General features: G+C 40.3%; 1 protein-coding gene and 1 non-coding gene across 2 annotated transcripts; one reads left to right on the forward strand and one right to left on the reverse strand.

The window, feature by feature from the left end:
* Positions 1 to 1005: 1005 nt before the first annotated feature.
* On the reverse strand, positions 1006 to 2391 carry LOC116615093. Its single transcript, XR_007306362.1, has 2 exons — positions 1968 to 2391; positions 1006 to 1879 (listed from the first exon to the last, which is right to left on the reverse strand). It is a non-coding gene; the product is annotated as an uncharacterized LOC116615093 (transcript).
* An 831-nt stretch (positions 2392 to 3222) lies between these two features.
* LOC5518552 (lactadherin) lies at positions 3223 to 4232 on the forward strand. Its single transcript, XM_001638438.3, has 2 exons — positions 3223 to 3513; positions 4092 to 4232. The coding sequence occupies exons 1-2, from the start codon at positions 3223 to 3225 to the stop codon at positions 4230 to 4232; spliced, it is 432 nt and encodes a 143-aa protein (XP_001638488.3).
* Positions 4233 to 12106: the final 7874 nt, after the last annotated feature.

The following is a 12106-nucleotide window of genomic DNA, read 5'->3' on the forward strand; positions in this document are numbered from 1 at the left end:
AATAAGTATTTTCTGAATGGGACACATAGCATTTGTACTGCAGTTTTCAGCTGCTGCATGCTGTGACGTTCAGTTCTGTGTGTCGGCTCCACCCCCTCCAGGTTATAGCTCTAGGAGTTCCTGATGGGTGCACCAAATGGTGAGGTATCTGACCCGCCAAAACGTACATTTGTTTCTCCATCTTGGTCACCGGGGGTCCTGATGACTAGACCAGACAACACTTTGTTGTCTGGTCTAGGGGTGGCTCTGTACCACCGCTGCAGGGTCTGAAGTATGGGGGGGTCTGACCGGATCTGGGCTGTGGTCTGAGCTGGTCCATCCGAAATTTGGATCAAAGTCGTGTGGGTCCCAGGGGGGTCTGTACTATGGGTGGTTCCCATGCTATGGACTGATCTGGGTAGGTCTGATTTACCGGGGGGTCTGGGTGGGTTCTGTCCACCAGGGGTGGAGAGATTTCTTTGATAAGCGGGGCAAGCTGACAGTAGATGTCCAGACTAACATCCGAGTTGATATGGTTCATATTCAACATTCATTGCATGATATTCACTTCGCCACTGTGTTTGCTGTTGAAAAGATTCCTTTCCTCGTGAACGAATTGACGCTTCATTAAAAAGCCACGAAATCAGATTTTTTACATTTTCTGGTTATCTTTCCCTTATCATATCTCTGCCAAAATGAATATTGTCTTTGCGGTCTAGTTTAGATAGGATTGAGACATAATGAAAGATGATTCCGCCGTTTCGTTCACCAGACAGCCGTTGTCTTCCATTTCGTTGATGAACGTGCGGATGGTTGTGGCGTATCTTAATATGAGTTGACATCAGATCTGACATGTTTGTGATCTAAAATAACTGCCAGAAGTTCGTCCATTATTTTACGTTTATCCGAAAATTCAATATCGAGGATTGCAAAGGCAACGTCCAAAATGAATTGATGGGTAACACTTTGCGGAACCTTTGTATTTGTTCTTCCGCATCTTGATTGTATTTGGTCATACAATGCACATCCACGTCGCATATGATCTCCTTCTTCCATCCCACATCGGGGGAGAAATATTTTCCAGTTTCCCGTCCCCTTTACTTGAAAATTTGGACAACAATTCTGTGACTGCACTTGTCACAACTTTCGCCATTCCCAGGTTTTCAGCGCCTTTTTTTCTTCGAATTTCTTTTAGAACTCAGTAAAATACTTTGTGCATTCTAAAAAGTTATGTTTCACTTGATTCCTATTTTTTTCGTTGTCTGTCAAGACTTTGTCCTTATTTTCAGGTTCAACAATCTTTCCTTCAAAAGCCTTCTAGGCTATTGTAGCTTGTTGTAGTTTAATTCCTCTATACTTTTCTTCGATTTCATTATATAAATGTTCTATGTTTGAGAGTTTGTTTCCTTGTAAAAGATGTTAAATTCTTCAAATAATTCGTTGAGTAATTTCATGGAATTATCCCGTTTAGAAATGAGAAAACTGATATCAACTTTCGGCGGCATTATTGCTTGAAAGTTCATATAAATAGATATAGAGATCTAGATATTTGATTTCAAAATTGTTCCATATTTTCCATAAACTTGATAAACTGCTCCTCGTGTAAATATTCCTTTCGTGTAAAAGTCAAATTAGACTGATCATACCTGCGGTACGGAATTACCGTAATGTCGATTCGATCCCTAGATTTAACTGAATAAATCTCTCCACTTGTCCAATTTTGATTTCCATTTGAGGTTTTCCAACTTGATGCCTTGATTTCCCAACTTCATCCCTTGATTTGACTTCGTCGGTTTAGACTTTTTAAAAGATCTTGACTGTTTCGGATAACCAGCCATATACCACACTGATAATGCCGGAGCAAGTTTTTATTTTGTACTAGTCACTATTTGCTAGTCAACTGTTGAATAAATAAAGTAACATTGATTATTGGTCATTGCGATTATGTTTTTAAAGTACATGATATGAATCATATAAATTTTACTTACAATCTTAGTATCTTTTGCTCCGGGTACTCTTGATCAGATTTACTGACTACATAACGTCTTTGAACTAACACGCGGTTATGCTAATTCCATCTTTGAATGCTACTTAACCAATCAGGTGGCGACTGTGAAATAACATAATGCTCTCATGAATACATTTCTTTTTTTTTTTCCTTTTTCTCTACTATAATATTTATTGTAATTATTGTATGGTACAATTGATGAAAATTATTAGAAACTTACACAGCCAGGCATAGGTTTGTTTCGTATTTCAATCCCGCTATCATAAACTCGAAAAATGAGCATACGATGTAAAGCACGAATTGCGCTTATTTCTTGGTCGGGGTAAAGAGATTTAAGCACGTTTTATTCAAGTTACAGTATTCTCAAGTTTCAAGCAAAATTTGCTAACTCCGAATTTGTAATGACCTCCGAATGAACATTGACTCGTGTGAATTAAAAACAAAATTAACAAGAAGAATGATTATTTGTTAGAAGAACGTGAAAAGTAAGACGTTTTCCCAAATAGATTTGATATAATAAGAACAAATAAAAGGAACATGCTTCGTCTATAGATCCTTTGAGCAAAGTGGGGAAATCCAAAAATAATTACATCGAACGGCTTCTAACATATCTCTATGTTTACGTTTTCGCCAACATTCACATTTATAAGCAGTAAACATTTATAGTCCGGGTGTCAAACTGTGGAAAAATAGAAAATCTTATCTTCTGAGAGAAAAAAGTCTTCGTAAATAAAAAACACCGGTAAAAGTTTCTGATCGACTTCTTTCTCAAAATGTAATTTGTGCCGTTAAAAATATATTGAACATTGCTGAAAGAGGTGAATGAATACCCTCGATCGCACATATATCCATTTTAATAAGACTATGCAAAATAATAACTTACCTCATTTGGACATCGGTTCAGAAATGCTGACATTAACAGAATTACCCCCAAACTAGCACTGCAACCCCACGAACGGCGGTTTTGGCGCCATGTCGCTGAGCACTTTTTTTAGCCATATTACCTCTGACCTTGAACTAAACCTTATTTTTGTTAGTTAAAAATTATTTCAAGAATATTACATATTATTAGCATTTCACTTTAAATAATTATTCAATTTTATAAATATAGTATGGAAAAAAACTTTGCGTTGCATGGACTTCTTTTAAATCCCATATATTTTCAGTCATCGTCAACCCCTATATTCATGCCAATGTGCTTGTAATCACCAGATTGTGTGCAAAGAGCTTTGGGTATGCAATCGGGTGCTATAAGTGACTCAGCAATCACTGCATCGAGCTACCACAATGTTGACTCTTTTCAACTGCCGCCTTCACATGGCCGCCTTAATCATGGAAGCGTCTGGGCGTCAGCATCTCAGAGCCCTGGAGAGTACATCCAAATCGACCTGGGGCGTATCACAACAGTCACCAAGGTGGCCACTCAAGGAAACTCGAATTATGACGAATGGATGACGAGCTACAAAATTGGCTACAGCACCGATCTATCCACCTGGAAACTGTACCGCGAGGGAGGACAAGAAAAGGTACGAGTCAGAGATGGATCTAACTTTTTTTTTACTAAATGGGAGCCTGGTCGCTGCAAATTATATACAATTTTTTCTGGCCAGGAGCTAACTAGAAAACCTTGTGTTAACTTAGCTCCTGAACACCTTATAAAGAATGTTAACCCCAGTAACCGTATACTGCACTGAAGGTGTGCAAAATAAAATATACATGTATGTATGTAGGCTTGCGCCATCAGGAGTGTAACTGAGCTTCTGGAAAATTCAAAATTTAAGTAGCACTAACAGGATGGAAATCGCAACCATACGCATCTATGTTTCTTGGTAAACTCAACAATCGGTTGTTCTAATATACATATATCGTTTGGCATCTCAAGCCCAGCCAGTCTTCCTCCCCCCCCCCCCCCCCGTAGGTCCACTACAGCTCTACTCAAGGTGGATCATGTGAAAGTACTTTCGCCATTGTATTTTAAAGGGATATTCCACAGCATTATTTATATTTTAATGACCAGTTAGAATCGAGCCCTAGCCTTGCAACCTGAGCAATCAAGGAAGGGTCGGGTGGCTTTGGTTTGGCTGATATTTGCTATCTATCGCAGGTGTTCCCCGGGAACACAGACGGGACCACTGTTGTCTACGGAGTGTTGCCACAGCCCATTGTTACACGTGGTATCCGGATCTTCGCGGAAACGTTCCAGAACCGGCCTGCTTTGAGGATGGAGATCTACGGATGCATGTGAACTACTTTCCCCCCTCCCCCCTTCTTTTATGCGCCACTATGGAAATGCTTGTAAATACTACTTTAAGGGTGTACTGACATTAGTGTTGCTCAGTAACGACGTTGCTACGCTGGTGGCGTTGAGCGCGCGCATACACATAACACGGAATTCGTCATTCACAAGCTTTCCTGAAGTAAAAGAAACAAAAAAATATGCGTTTCAAGTTACCCAAGATTGACTTTAAACTAATCTCAGCCTTTTCGGGTTATGATATTTCCCATATTTTGTAAAAACGAAGATTCAGCGAAGTCAAGCCAACCTTTTTAAAGCCAAAGTGTTCAATTTTCACTACATGCGCGCGCTGCAAACACCCGTTGCAAACGCTCGCGCACGCACTGAAAATCTTATTTCAAAGTAGCGCGCGCTGTATCAGAATTTTAAAATACTTTTTCAATTTCCATCATGACATGGCGGATATCGCTCCTTTGAAGTGTAAATACCACGAAACACTATTGGAATTTGTTTTTAAACTTCATTTCAATTTCATCATGTGAGATATCAGTGTGTCTGAGCAGGCCAAATGTGCACGCGCGGGCTTTGTTTCACTTCCGGTTCTGCGTTTTCTAAAAAAAGCTTTTTTTTTGTCGCCAAATTATTTCAAAACGCAATATTTTTTCTGTATTCCTTTTTATTAAAATCTCCTTCATATAGTCAAGCATTGATTTAGCGTTAATCTAACAGAAACCAAAATTATATCACATAATCTCGATTTCCGGACCTTTGAAAAATCATGAAAAAACAATTACTCAATAATTTCTAAAACGCATGCTTGGCTCAAGATTTATAAAACTTATTCAATATTTGTTTATGAGCAATTTTACTTGAAATATTTGCTTTTATCTGTATCTATGACGTCACATTATGACGTCACGGAGTGACGTCATCATAATAGTCAGCACACTTTTGTGGGTCAACTTGGCAAATATCAGACCCTTATGACTTTCTACAAGGCTTTTATGCTATATTCAATTTTCCTTAGCAACAGATGTCAGTACACCCTTAAGGGGGGTTGGCAGTAGCAGCACTTATGCATGTGAATTTCAACTCTATTTGCATGCATGTGAACCTCATATAAAGAGGATAACCGGGAGAGGGGTAGAGCCACGACTCATTTATGTCATTATGTCATTTATGTCTTTGATATTATTGATAGTGGCTCTGATGAAAGTTTCTTATCAGGATACGGAGGAAGTCTATTATTCAGTGGTCACATAAAAAACACGAGTTTCTTTTTTTCTAGTGTAGTCACCATTGATTGATGGTATCGATGGTATGGTATTGATATGTATTTATTGGCAAGATTTATTGTGTTGTATACAAGAGTATGTAAATCGTTTACTAAGCTATTATAATTGAATAAGCTTATTATTCTTGATTTTACCAATATTAATTATTCTTCCCCGAAAAAGTGTCTCTGATAATATATGCGACGCACTCAGGGAAGGAATTCGAAAGGATTCATTTAATGTTGGGTCCCCCAAGGAGCGGGATAAGTTGGCGCTAGAGGGTTAAGCTCGCGGGGTTCCCGCTTTAGGGCTCGCGTTACGTTATCATAGTCGACCGAAAGAGGCGCTTGGTGTTTATTGACATAGTCCTGGACGCGTTGTTTACAATCAGAATTAGGCAAGTTTAACGTGGGGGCGGCGGGTTTTTCCGCGAGATCCAAATCGCCTAAATCTTTGTCTAAGATCTTTACTTGTGCTAGAGCGAGTTCGGCTTCCTCGTCTAGCCTCACCGACTCCAGCTTAACGGGTTCTGCCCTCCTTTTCCTCGCGAGTGCCTTCTCCTCTTCCTCGAGCATGCTTTCGGACCTAGCTTGCATTTCTAAGAGGCGCTTTTGCATTTCAGCTTTCTTAAGGGCCTATGGTACTATCTTTTGAGTCCGTTGCTAGGGAAATTTGTTGTTTTTATAAAAGCTTCCATGGTCACGAAGTCCAGAACATAAAAACGTGTCGGAGAAGCTATTGTTCAAATCTACCATTTTTTTTTTTTTGCAGAAATATTTTAACATCACTATTTTTTTAAACTTCACGCATCGGATTTGCGAAATTTTTATACCGCGAGAAATGGCGAATATTTATGTTCTTCGAAAACCACATATTTGGTAATAACTTTTTCATTTCTTCAAAAATCGAAAATCCCATGCGCTAAGTTGTTTGGTAATATCAATGGTTTGAGTGAAAAAAATTTCACAATTGTTGTAAAATGATCAAAATAAACTTGTTTTGCTCGCGCGGAAATGGCCGCCATCTTGTTTTTTAGCCAACTATTTTTATTCTCGAAAAACATATAAAAATTGCATTTTCTTCTACAAAATGTCGAAAGTTTATTTTAATCTCTTTGAAAAAAAACAACAAAGAAAATTAAAACTGTAGTTTCGAAGAAAATAAAAAAAAAAGGACTCAACCGGGGATTGAACCCGGAGCGCTTGCTTACTAGATAAACTCGCTAACGAATGGGCCACGGAACCAAGTTGGAAGACGCGCGGCGATTTTAGTTTATTTAACCGAATGTAGCGCTTTTTCCCTTCGTAGCAACAGAGTTTCGTAGCAACGAGCTACGAGCCTGCCCGGCTGCCCGGCTTTTACATAAGGAACGGGTCTCATCTTGAAGCTCTTGGATTCTCTCGCTAGCATTTTGTGTAATGTTTGCTAGGTAAACACTGCGCCTTTGCGCCGTTTGTTCCATGGAGTCCAGCTCCGCAGTGATATAAGCACCGCGGACGCCGGCGCAGAGCTCCTGTATGGCGAGCAATTCGGAGGAGTACTCCTCGAACGTTTGTTTTGCGTTTTTGTTTTCGGTTTTAAGGCTCTCTGCGCTGGCGTTCTCCGAGCTCAGTCTACGTTTGTTTAGGTGCGATTGGCATGTTTCCCAAATGGTTTCGATCGCCTCAAAGGACTCTCTAAGCCTTTTCTTGATGACCTTGAGGGTTGGCTTACCCGACCTTTTCGGACGACCTTCGAATTCCACTAGTGTGCCTGGTGAACCGAGGAACTCCTCCAAGGATTCGCAGGCGGATTATTCACCGGCGCGTGTGGCCATGCCGGGGAGCTCCAAGGTGCTTGTGTTGGCTATAAACCACTCTTCTTACTGTTCCACTACTTGGCCCGGCCTCTCGTAGACGGCAGTTTAACCGCAAATCCGTTAAACCGAAAACCAGGTTTCCGATGCTCCTGGAATGTATTTGTTTTAAACGATTCAATAGTAAGATTTAATTTATTGTAAGAAAAGTAAGATGAAGCGTGTTTACAAGCGATTGTGAGGAATGAAACTTAATAGGGTGTGTGTAAAGCAATCAAACAATGTGTAACATGAGAACGTTAACATAAATTGTCCAAAGGTCCTTGAGTGGCTATGCATTACGGTCGCGTGACGGCACAATGACCTTCTTACAAATGGTGTCAGGACTAGTCTATTTCAATGGCCAGGGACAATACTAGGGATAATACAGTTCAGATACAAGAGAAGTAGAGTGGTGCCTCTGCAATGACCTTTGCATTGGAGGAAAAGAAAAACTCAAAGCTTTTAGTTATCGAGAGATATTCTTGCAATGAAAATGCCTTGCAGCCTCATAAACAGACCCTTGAAGTGACTGGCTGATCTTCGTAGATACGTGAATAGGAAGACTGTCACCATGCTCTCTCTCAAGGCCTTCACTATCGCGTACATCATCGACAGAGACGTACAACTGCGCATCCATAGTCAACAATAGCGAACACGCCGCCATCATGCACTGAGGATATCGCGGCTTGGACAGTGGTCGGAAGCGCCTTTTCTATGGCTGCGAAGTGGGTTTTAGTGCTATCTGTGTAGTGTTCTAAGTCTCCATAAGGAATAAAGCTCTTGGGAATCTAGCAAGAAGAGAGCGAAAGCATGATTAAGAAGAGAATTAACAATATTTGTTGGTATAGATCAGCAATATTTTCATTTTTCATTACCAAGCTACATACTCTTAAAAAGGTAATCAATGGCCTTGGCGATCATGCGAACAAGGCATTATTTTGCGAGCAGGAGAACGTTTCCTTTTTGTCATCTGGGAGCTAGAAGCGAGAAAAAACAACAACAACAATTTACGATTTACAAAACGCTTTACGTTTTTCAGATGAGGGGGCAGGTGATGGTGATGGTGATGGTGATGGTGATGGTGATGGTGATGGTGATGGTGATGGTGATGGTGATGGTGATGGTGATGGTGATGGTGATGGTGATGGTGATGGTGATGGTGATGGTGATGGTGATGGTGATGGTGATGGTGATGGTGATGGTGATGGTGATGGTGATGGTGATGGTGATGGTGATGGTGATGGTGATGGTGATGGTGATGGTGATGGTGATGGTGATGGTGATGGTGATGGTGATGGTGATGGTGATGGTGATGGTGATGGTGATGGTGATGGTGATGGTGATGGTGATGGTGATGGTGATGGTGATGGTGATGGTGAAGGTGATGGTGATGGTGATGGTGATGGTGATGGTGATGGTGATGGTGATGGTGATGGTGATGGTGATGGTGATGGTGATGGTGATGGTGATGGTGATGGTGATGGTGATGGTGATGGTGATGGTGATGGTGATGTGAAGGTGATGCTGTTGGTTGACCTCGAGGTCAATAAAAGCAAAGTGAATAATTGTTACAAACTCTTTCTGTATCCGCTTTTAAAAGAAAAAAGACTGAGTCTGTTTACCCTGTAAGAGATATACTGTTTGTCAGATAAGGGGGCAGATGAAGGTGAAGGTGAAGGGAAGGAATAAATGAATATGAAGGAGATGGTATATGTGAAGGTAAAAATGAAGGTGAAGGCGAATGCGAAGGTGATGATTAAGGTGAAGGTGAAGGTGAGGGTATAAGGTGGAGGAGAACGTAAATGTGAAGGAAAAGGCTGAGGTGAAGCTGAAAGTGAAGATGAAGCTGAAAGTGATGGTGATGGTGATGGTGTAGGTAAAGGTGAAGGTGAAGGTGAAGGTGAAGGTGAAGGTGAAGGTGAAGGTGAAGGTGAAGGTGAAGGTGAAGGCGAAGGTGAAGGTGAAGGTGAAGGTGAAGGTGATGTGATGTGAAGGTAAAGGTAATGCTGTTGGTTGACCTCGAGGTCAATAAAAGCCAAGTGAATAATTGTTACAAACTCTTTCTGTATTCGGTTTGAAAAGAAAAAAAAAAGACTGAGTCTCTTTACCCTGTAAGAGATATACTGTTTGTCATCTCATTTACTTGCTTTCGCATGCAAAGAAACAACGAAGCAATACATGTTTGTTCGATATAACAAACGATCACATTATTAACAGTCTTTTTTCTCTTGGACTTTGAAACACTTGGATATAACACGGTTCCTTAGAAAAACATCAAGAAAAGCTGGTAGCGAATCTCTCTGGAATAAGCAAAGCACTGTATATCAACACCAAGTAAACATTATATTAATAAGACAAATAAAATCCTTCTGAATAGGATCTGTTCTTTTTCCCCATTGTAGATAAGCTCATAAATTGTCACGAAAACAAGCGTATTTTGCTAACTACCTGGACTTAGATTTGTTTTGCGAACTAGTGAATTCATTTATCTCGCTTGTCATTTTGTGACGAAAATATCGTGCAATCTTCATCTGTGATTACTCAGTCTAATTTTGAGTACTAAAAACCCATAAGTAAAGGTTTTTTTTTTTTAAACTGAATATAAATATCTGTTTTTCCTCTCCGAAAATTGGTAAAAAAAAACATTGCCTTTATTTGATAAATGATTTACCAAAATATAGTCTTTAGGCAGTTATCTGAAATTTTATTCAAGTTTAACAAGTTTTATGATGCAAAGAAATTTTAGCGGAGCCAGAACCGGCCGCAGGTCGGCTCAGCGGAGCCCCATAAGTATAAATATTGGTAAACTAGGCTTCTCAATTTTTGTGGTCATGACGTCATATGTCACAGCCTGCCAGCTATCTGCCCCCATTCACGTGACTAGCCCATGCGACCAGGTCAGCTTATTGTTTGATCGCTCTAAGCCAATGAGAGACTACTTCCAACAAGAACCGGGGAGGACAAAAGACGAGGGGAATAAAACCTATTCTGATTTTAGACGTAAAACGAATAACAAAACACATGTTGACAGAAACGAATTGAAAAGAAAAAGTGTTTGATTGAGAAATTGCATCTGATTAACCAGTTCCAAATTGCCCGATTAAAAATGAGAATTTGAAGGATATATCTGTCTAAAGGAACTGCTTTGTACAAGCTCAGAATCGGTTCGAGTGTTCGAAAAACCCAACTGTTATTCTTCTTCATCTGGTGCGGTGGTTGATTTTAGATGAAAAAAGGCTACAATACCATCAGCATTAGACTAGCAAAGGTCGCATGCGTGATCCGCACAATTGGCATCACGCTAGCCCGGTCGCAGCTCTAGATCCCACATGGATCTGAGCTGTGGTTTAAAGCACTTCGTTCGAGTCGAAGTCGCCCTGCAGTTTTTTTGCCGATGAAGTTTAACTGAGGCAAACCGGCTATGCCATGCTGACGAGTCCTAATAAGGACGAAACAGCTGTCCATGGTTGCCGAACTGCACGGGTAATAGACTGTGCTAGCGTCCCGTCTTGGCCCGACTGGTGCCAATGTGTGTATGCTAGTGTGCTTCTAAAGTTCACATTGAAAATTGTGCTGGGACAGACAGAAAGTTACATGAAATTTATAATTGAAATGAATCTGTCTCGCTAGTGTCACGCACCAACTCGAATCCTGCAAATGACACTTTTTTGGCCATGAAATGGAGGTAATTACAGGTGATGTAGAGGTGTTTTGGGGCTTTTCTGCGAAAATAAAATCACCAAAGGTAAATTTAAGTTGCTTTCTGTTGATATACTGGGTACCCTGTGTGAATTTTACTCCTCAAACCAGTTTTTCACTCGTTTAATCCAGGGTTAGTAATTCGGGGGATTACTTGGCTTTCGGGAACGGTGAGTTATCCGTCGGTTAGCTAACATACGATTAGCGAATTTTAACCCGGGATTAGGCGCTGATCGAGGGTTAAGTTAATCGGCCTTTCAGGACCCGGCCCCTGATGTCTTTAGTTTTGTCGAGTTCTGCGTCCTGCCCAGCGTACGCATGCCTCTTTTTTCACTCCCTCTGTCACTTTGCTATGCAGGCTAAGTAATCTCACGCGCGCTCATGCTGCTTCAGATTTTTGCAGCCAAAACCGCGACTATTAGAAACATATACTGGTGTATATGTACATAAAATGGACAGTGACCGAGGCAATACGTTTAAATTTTTTTATAAGAACGTCTAAGAATAGACTACCAGCCTGGGCAAAAATGCGCATTCTGTGCTTGGTCTTTGCGATTCTTCGCAGAAAAAAATTTTATATTATATATTCTACATAAACAACACACAAGGTGTGACGAGTGACCCTTACCAGCCCTAGAACCCTAGAAAAAAAAACGACGCGTTATGCAAACTGGTATTGGTCAAGTGAAAGAGATTAGTAATTATAGTGATTTATAGTAATTAAGTGAATGTAATTAGCTGAATATATAGGCATGAGAGAACCTCTAGGGAACGCGCAAGGCGCGAATTCCGAATTCCCAACATAAACACATTTTTTGACAGTAAATGTATGAGAATGTTCTTACGTTTTGGGAAAATTTTAGCCTAGAAGCGTTCTTATAATATGTCCTATAATCAGATAATCTCAGGTTCTAATGGCTACCATATACACAATAAATAGTGGCTCTTAATACTTGGTCTGAGCTAAAACGATTTTTTAAGACAAATGTGTTGCAATTGCATTGATAAATGGAAAACTATACATTATGGGGAAACTTGAAAACCTTAACCTTGGACTAGGATACTATGGAAAC

The sequence above is a fragment of the Nematostella vectensis genome, chromosome 13, assembly GCF_932526225.1.
Source record: "Nematostella vectensis chromosome 13, jaNemVect1.1, whole genome shotgun sequence".
In the NCBI taxonomy this organism is placed as follows: domain Eukaryota; kingdom Metazoa; phylum Cnidaria; class Anthozoa; order Actiniaria; family Edwardsiidae; genus Nematostella; species Nematostella vectensis.

What these genes read in the sequence shown, in the direction of transcription:
- LOC5518552 (XM_001638438.3), top strand. Translation starts at nt 3,223, where the DNA reads ATGCAATCGGGTGCTATAAGTGACTCAGCAATCACTGCATCGAGCTAC. An exon ending in GCGAGGGAGGACAAGAAAAG is followed by an intron (nt 3,514 to 4,091) that starts GTACGAGTCAGA and finishes TATCTATCGCAG; the next exon opens with GTGTTCCCCGGGAACACAGA.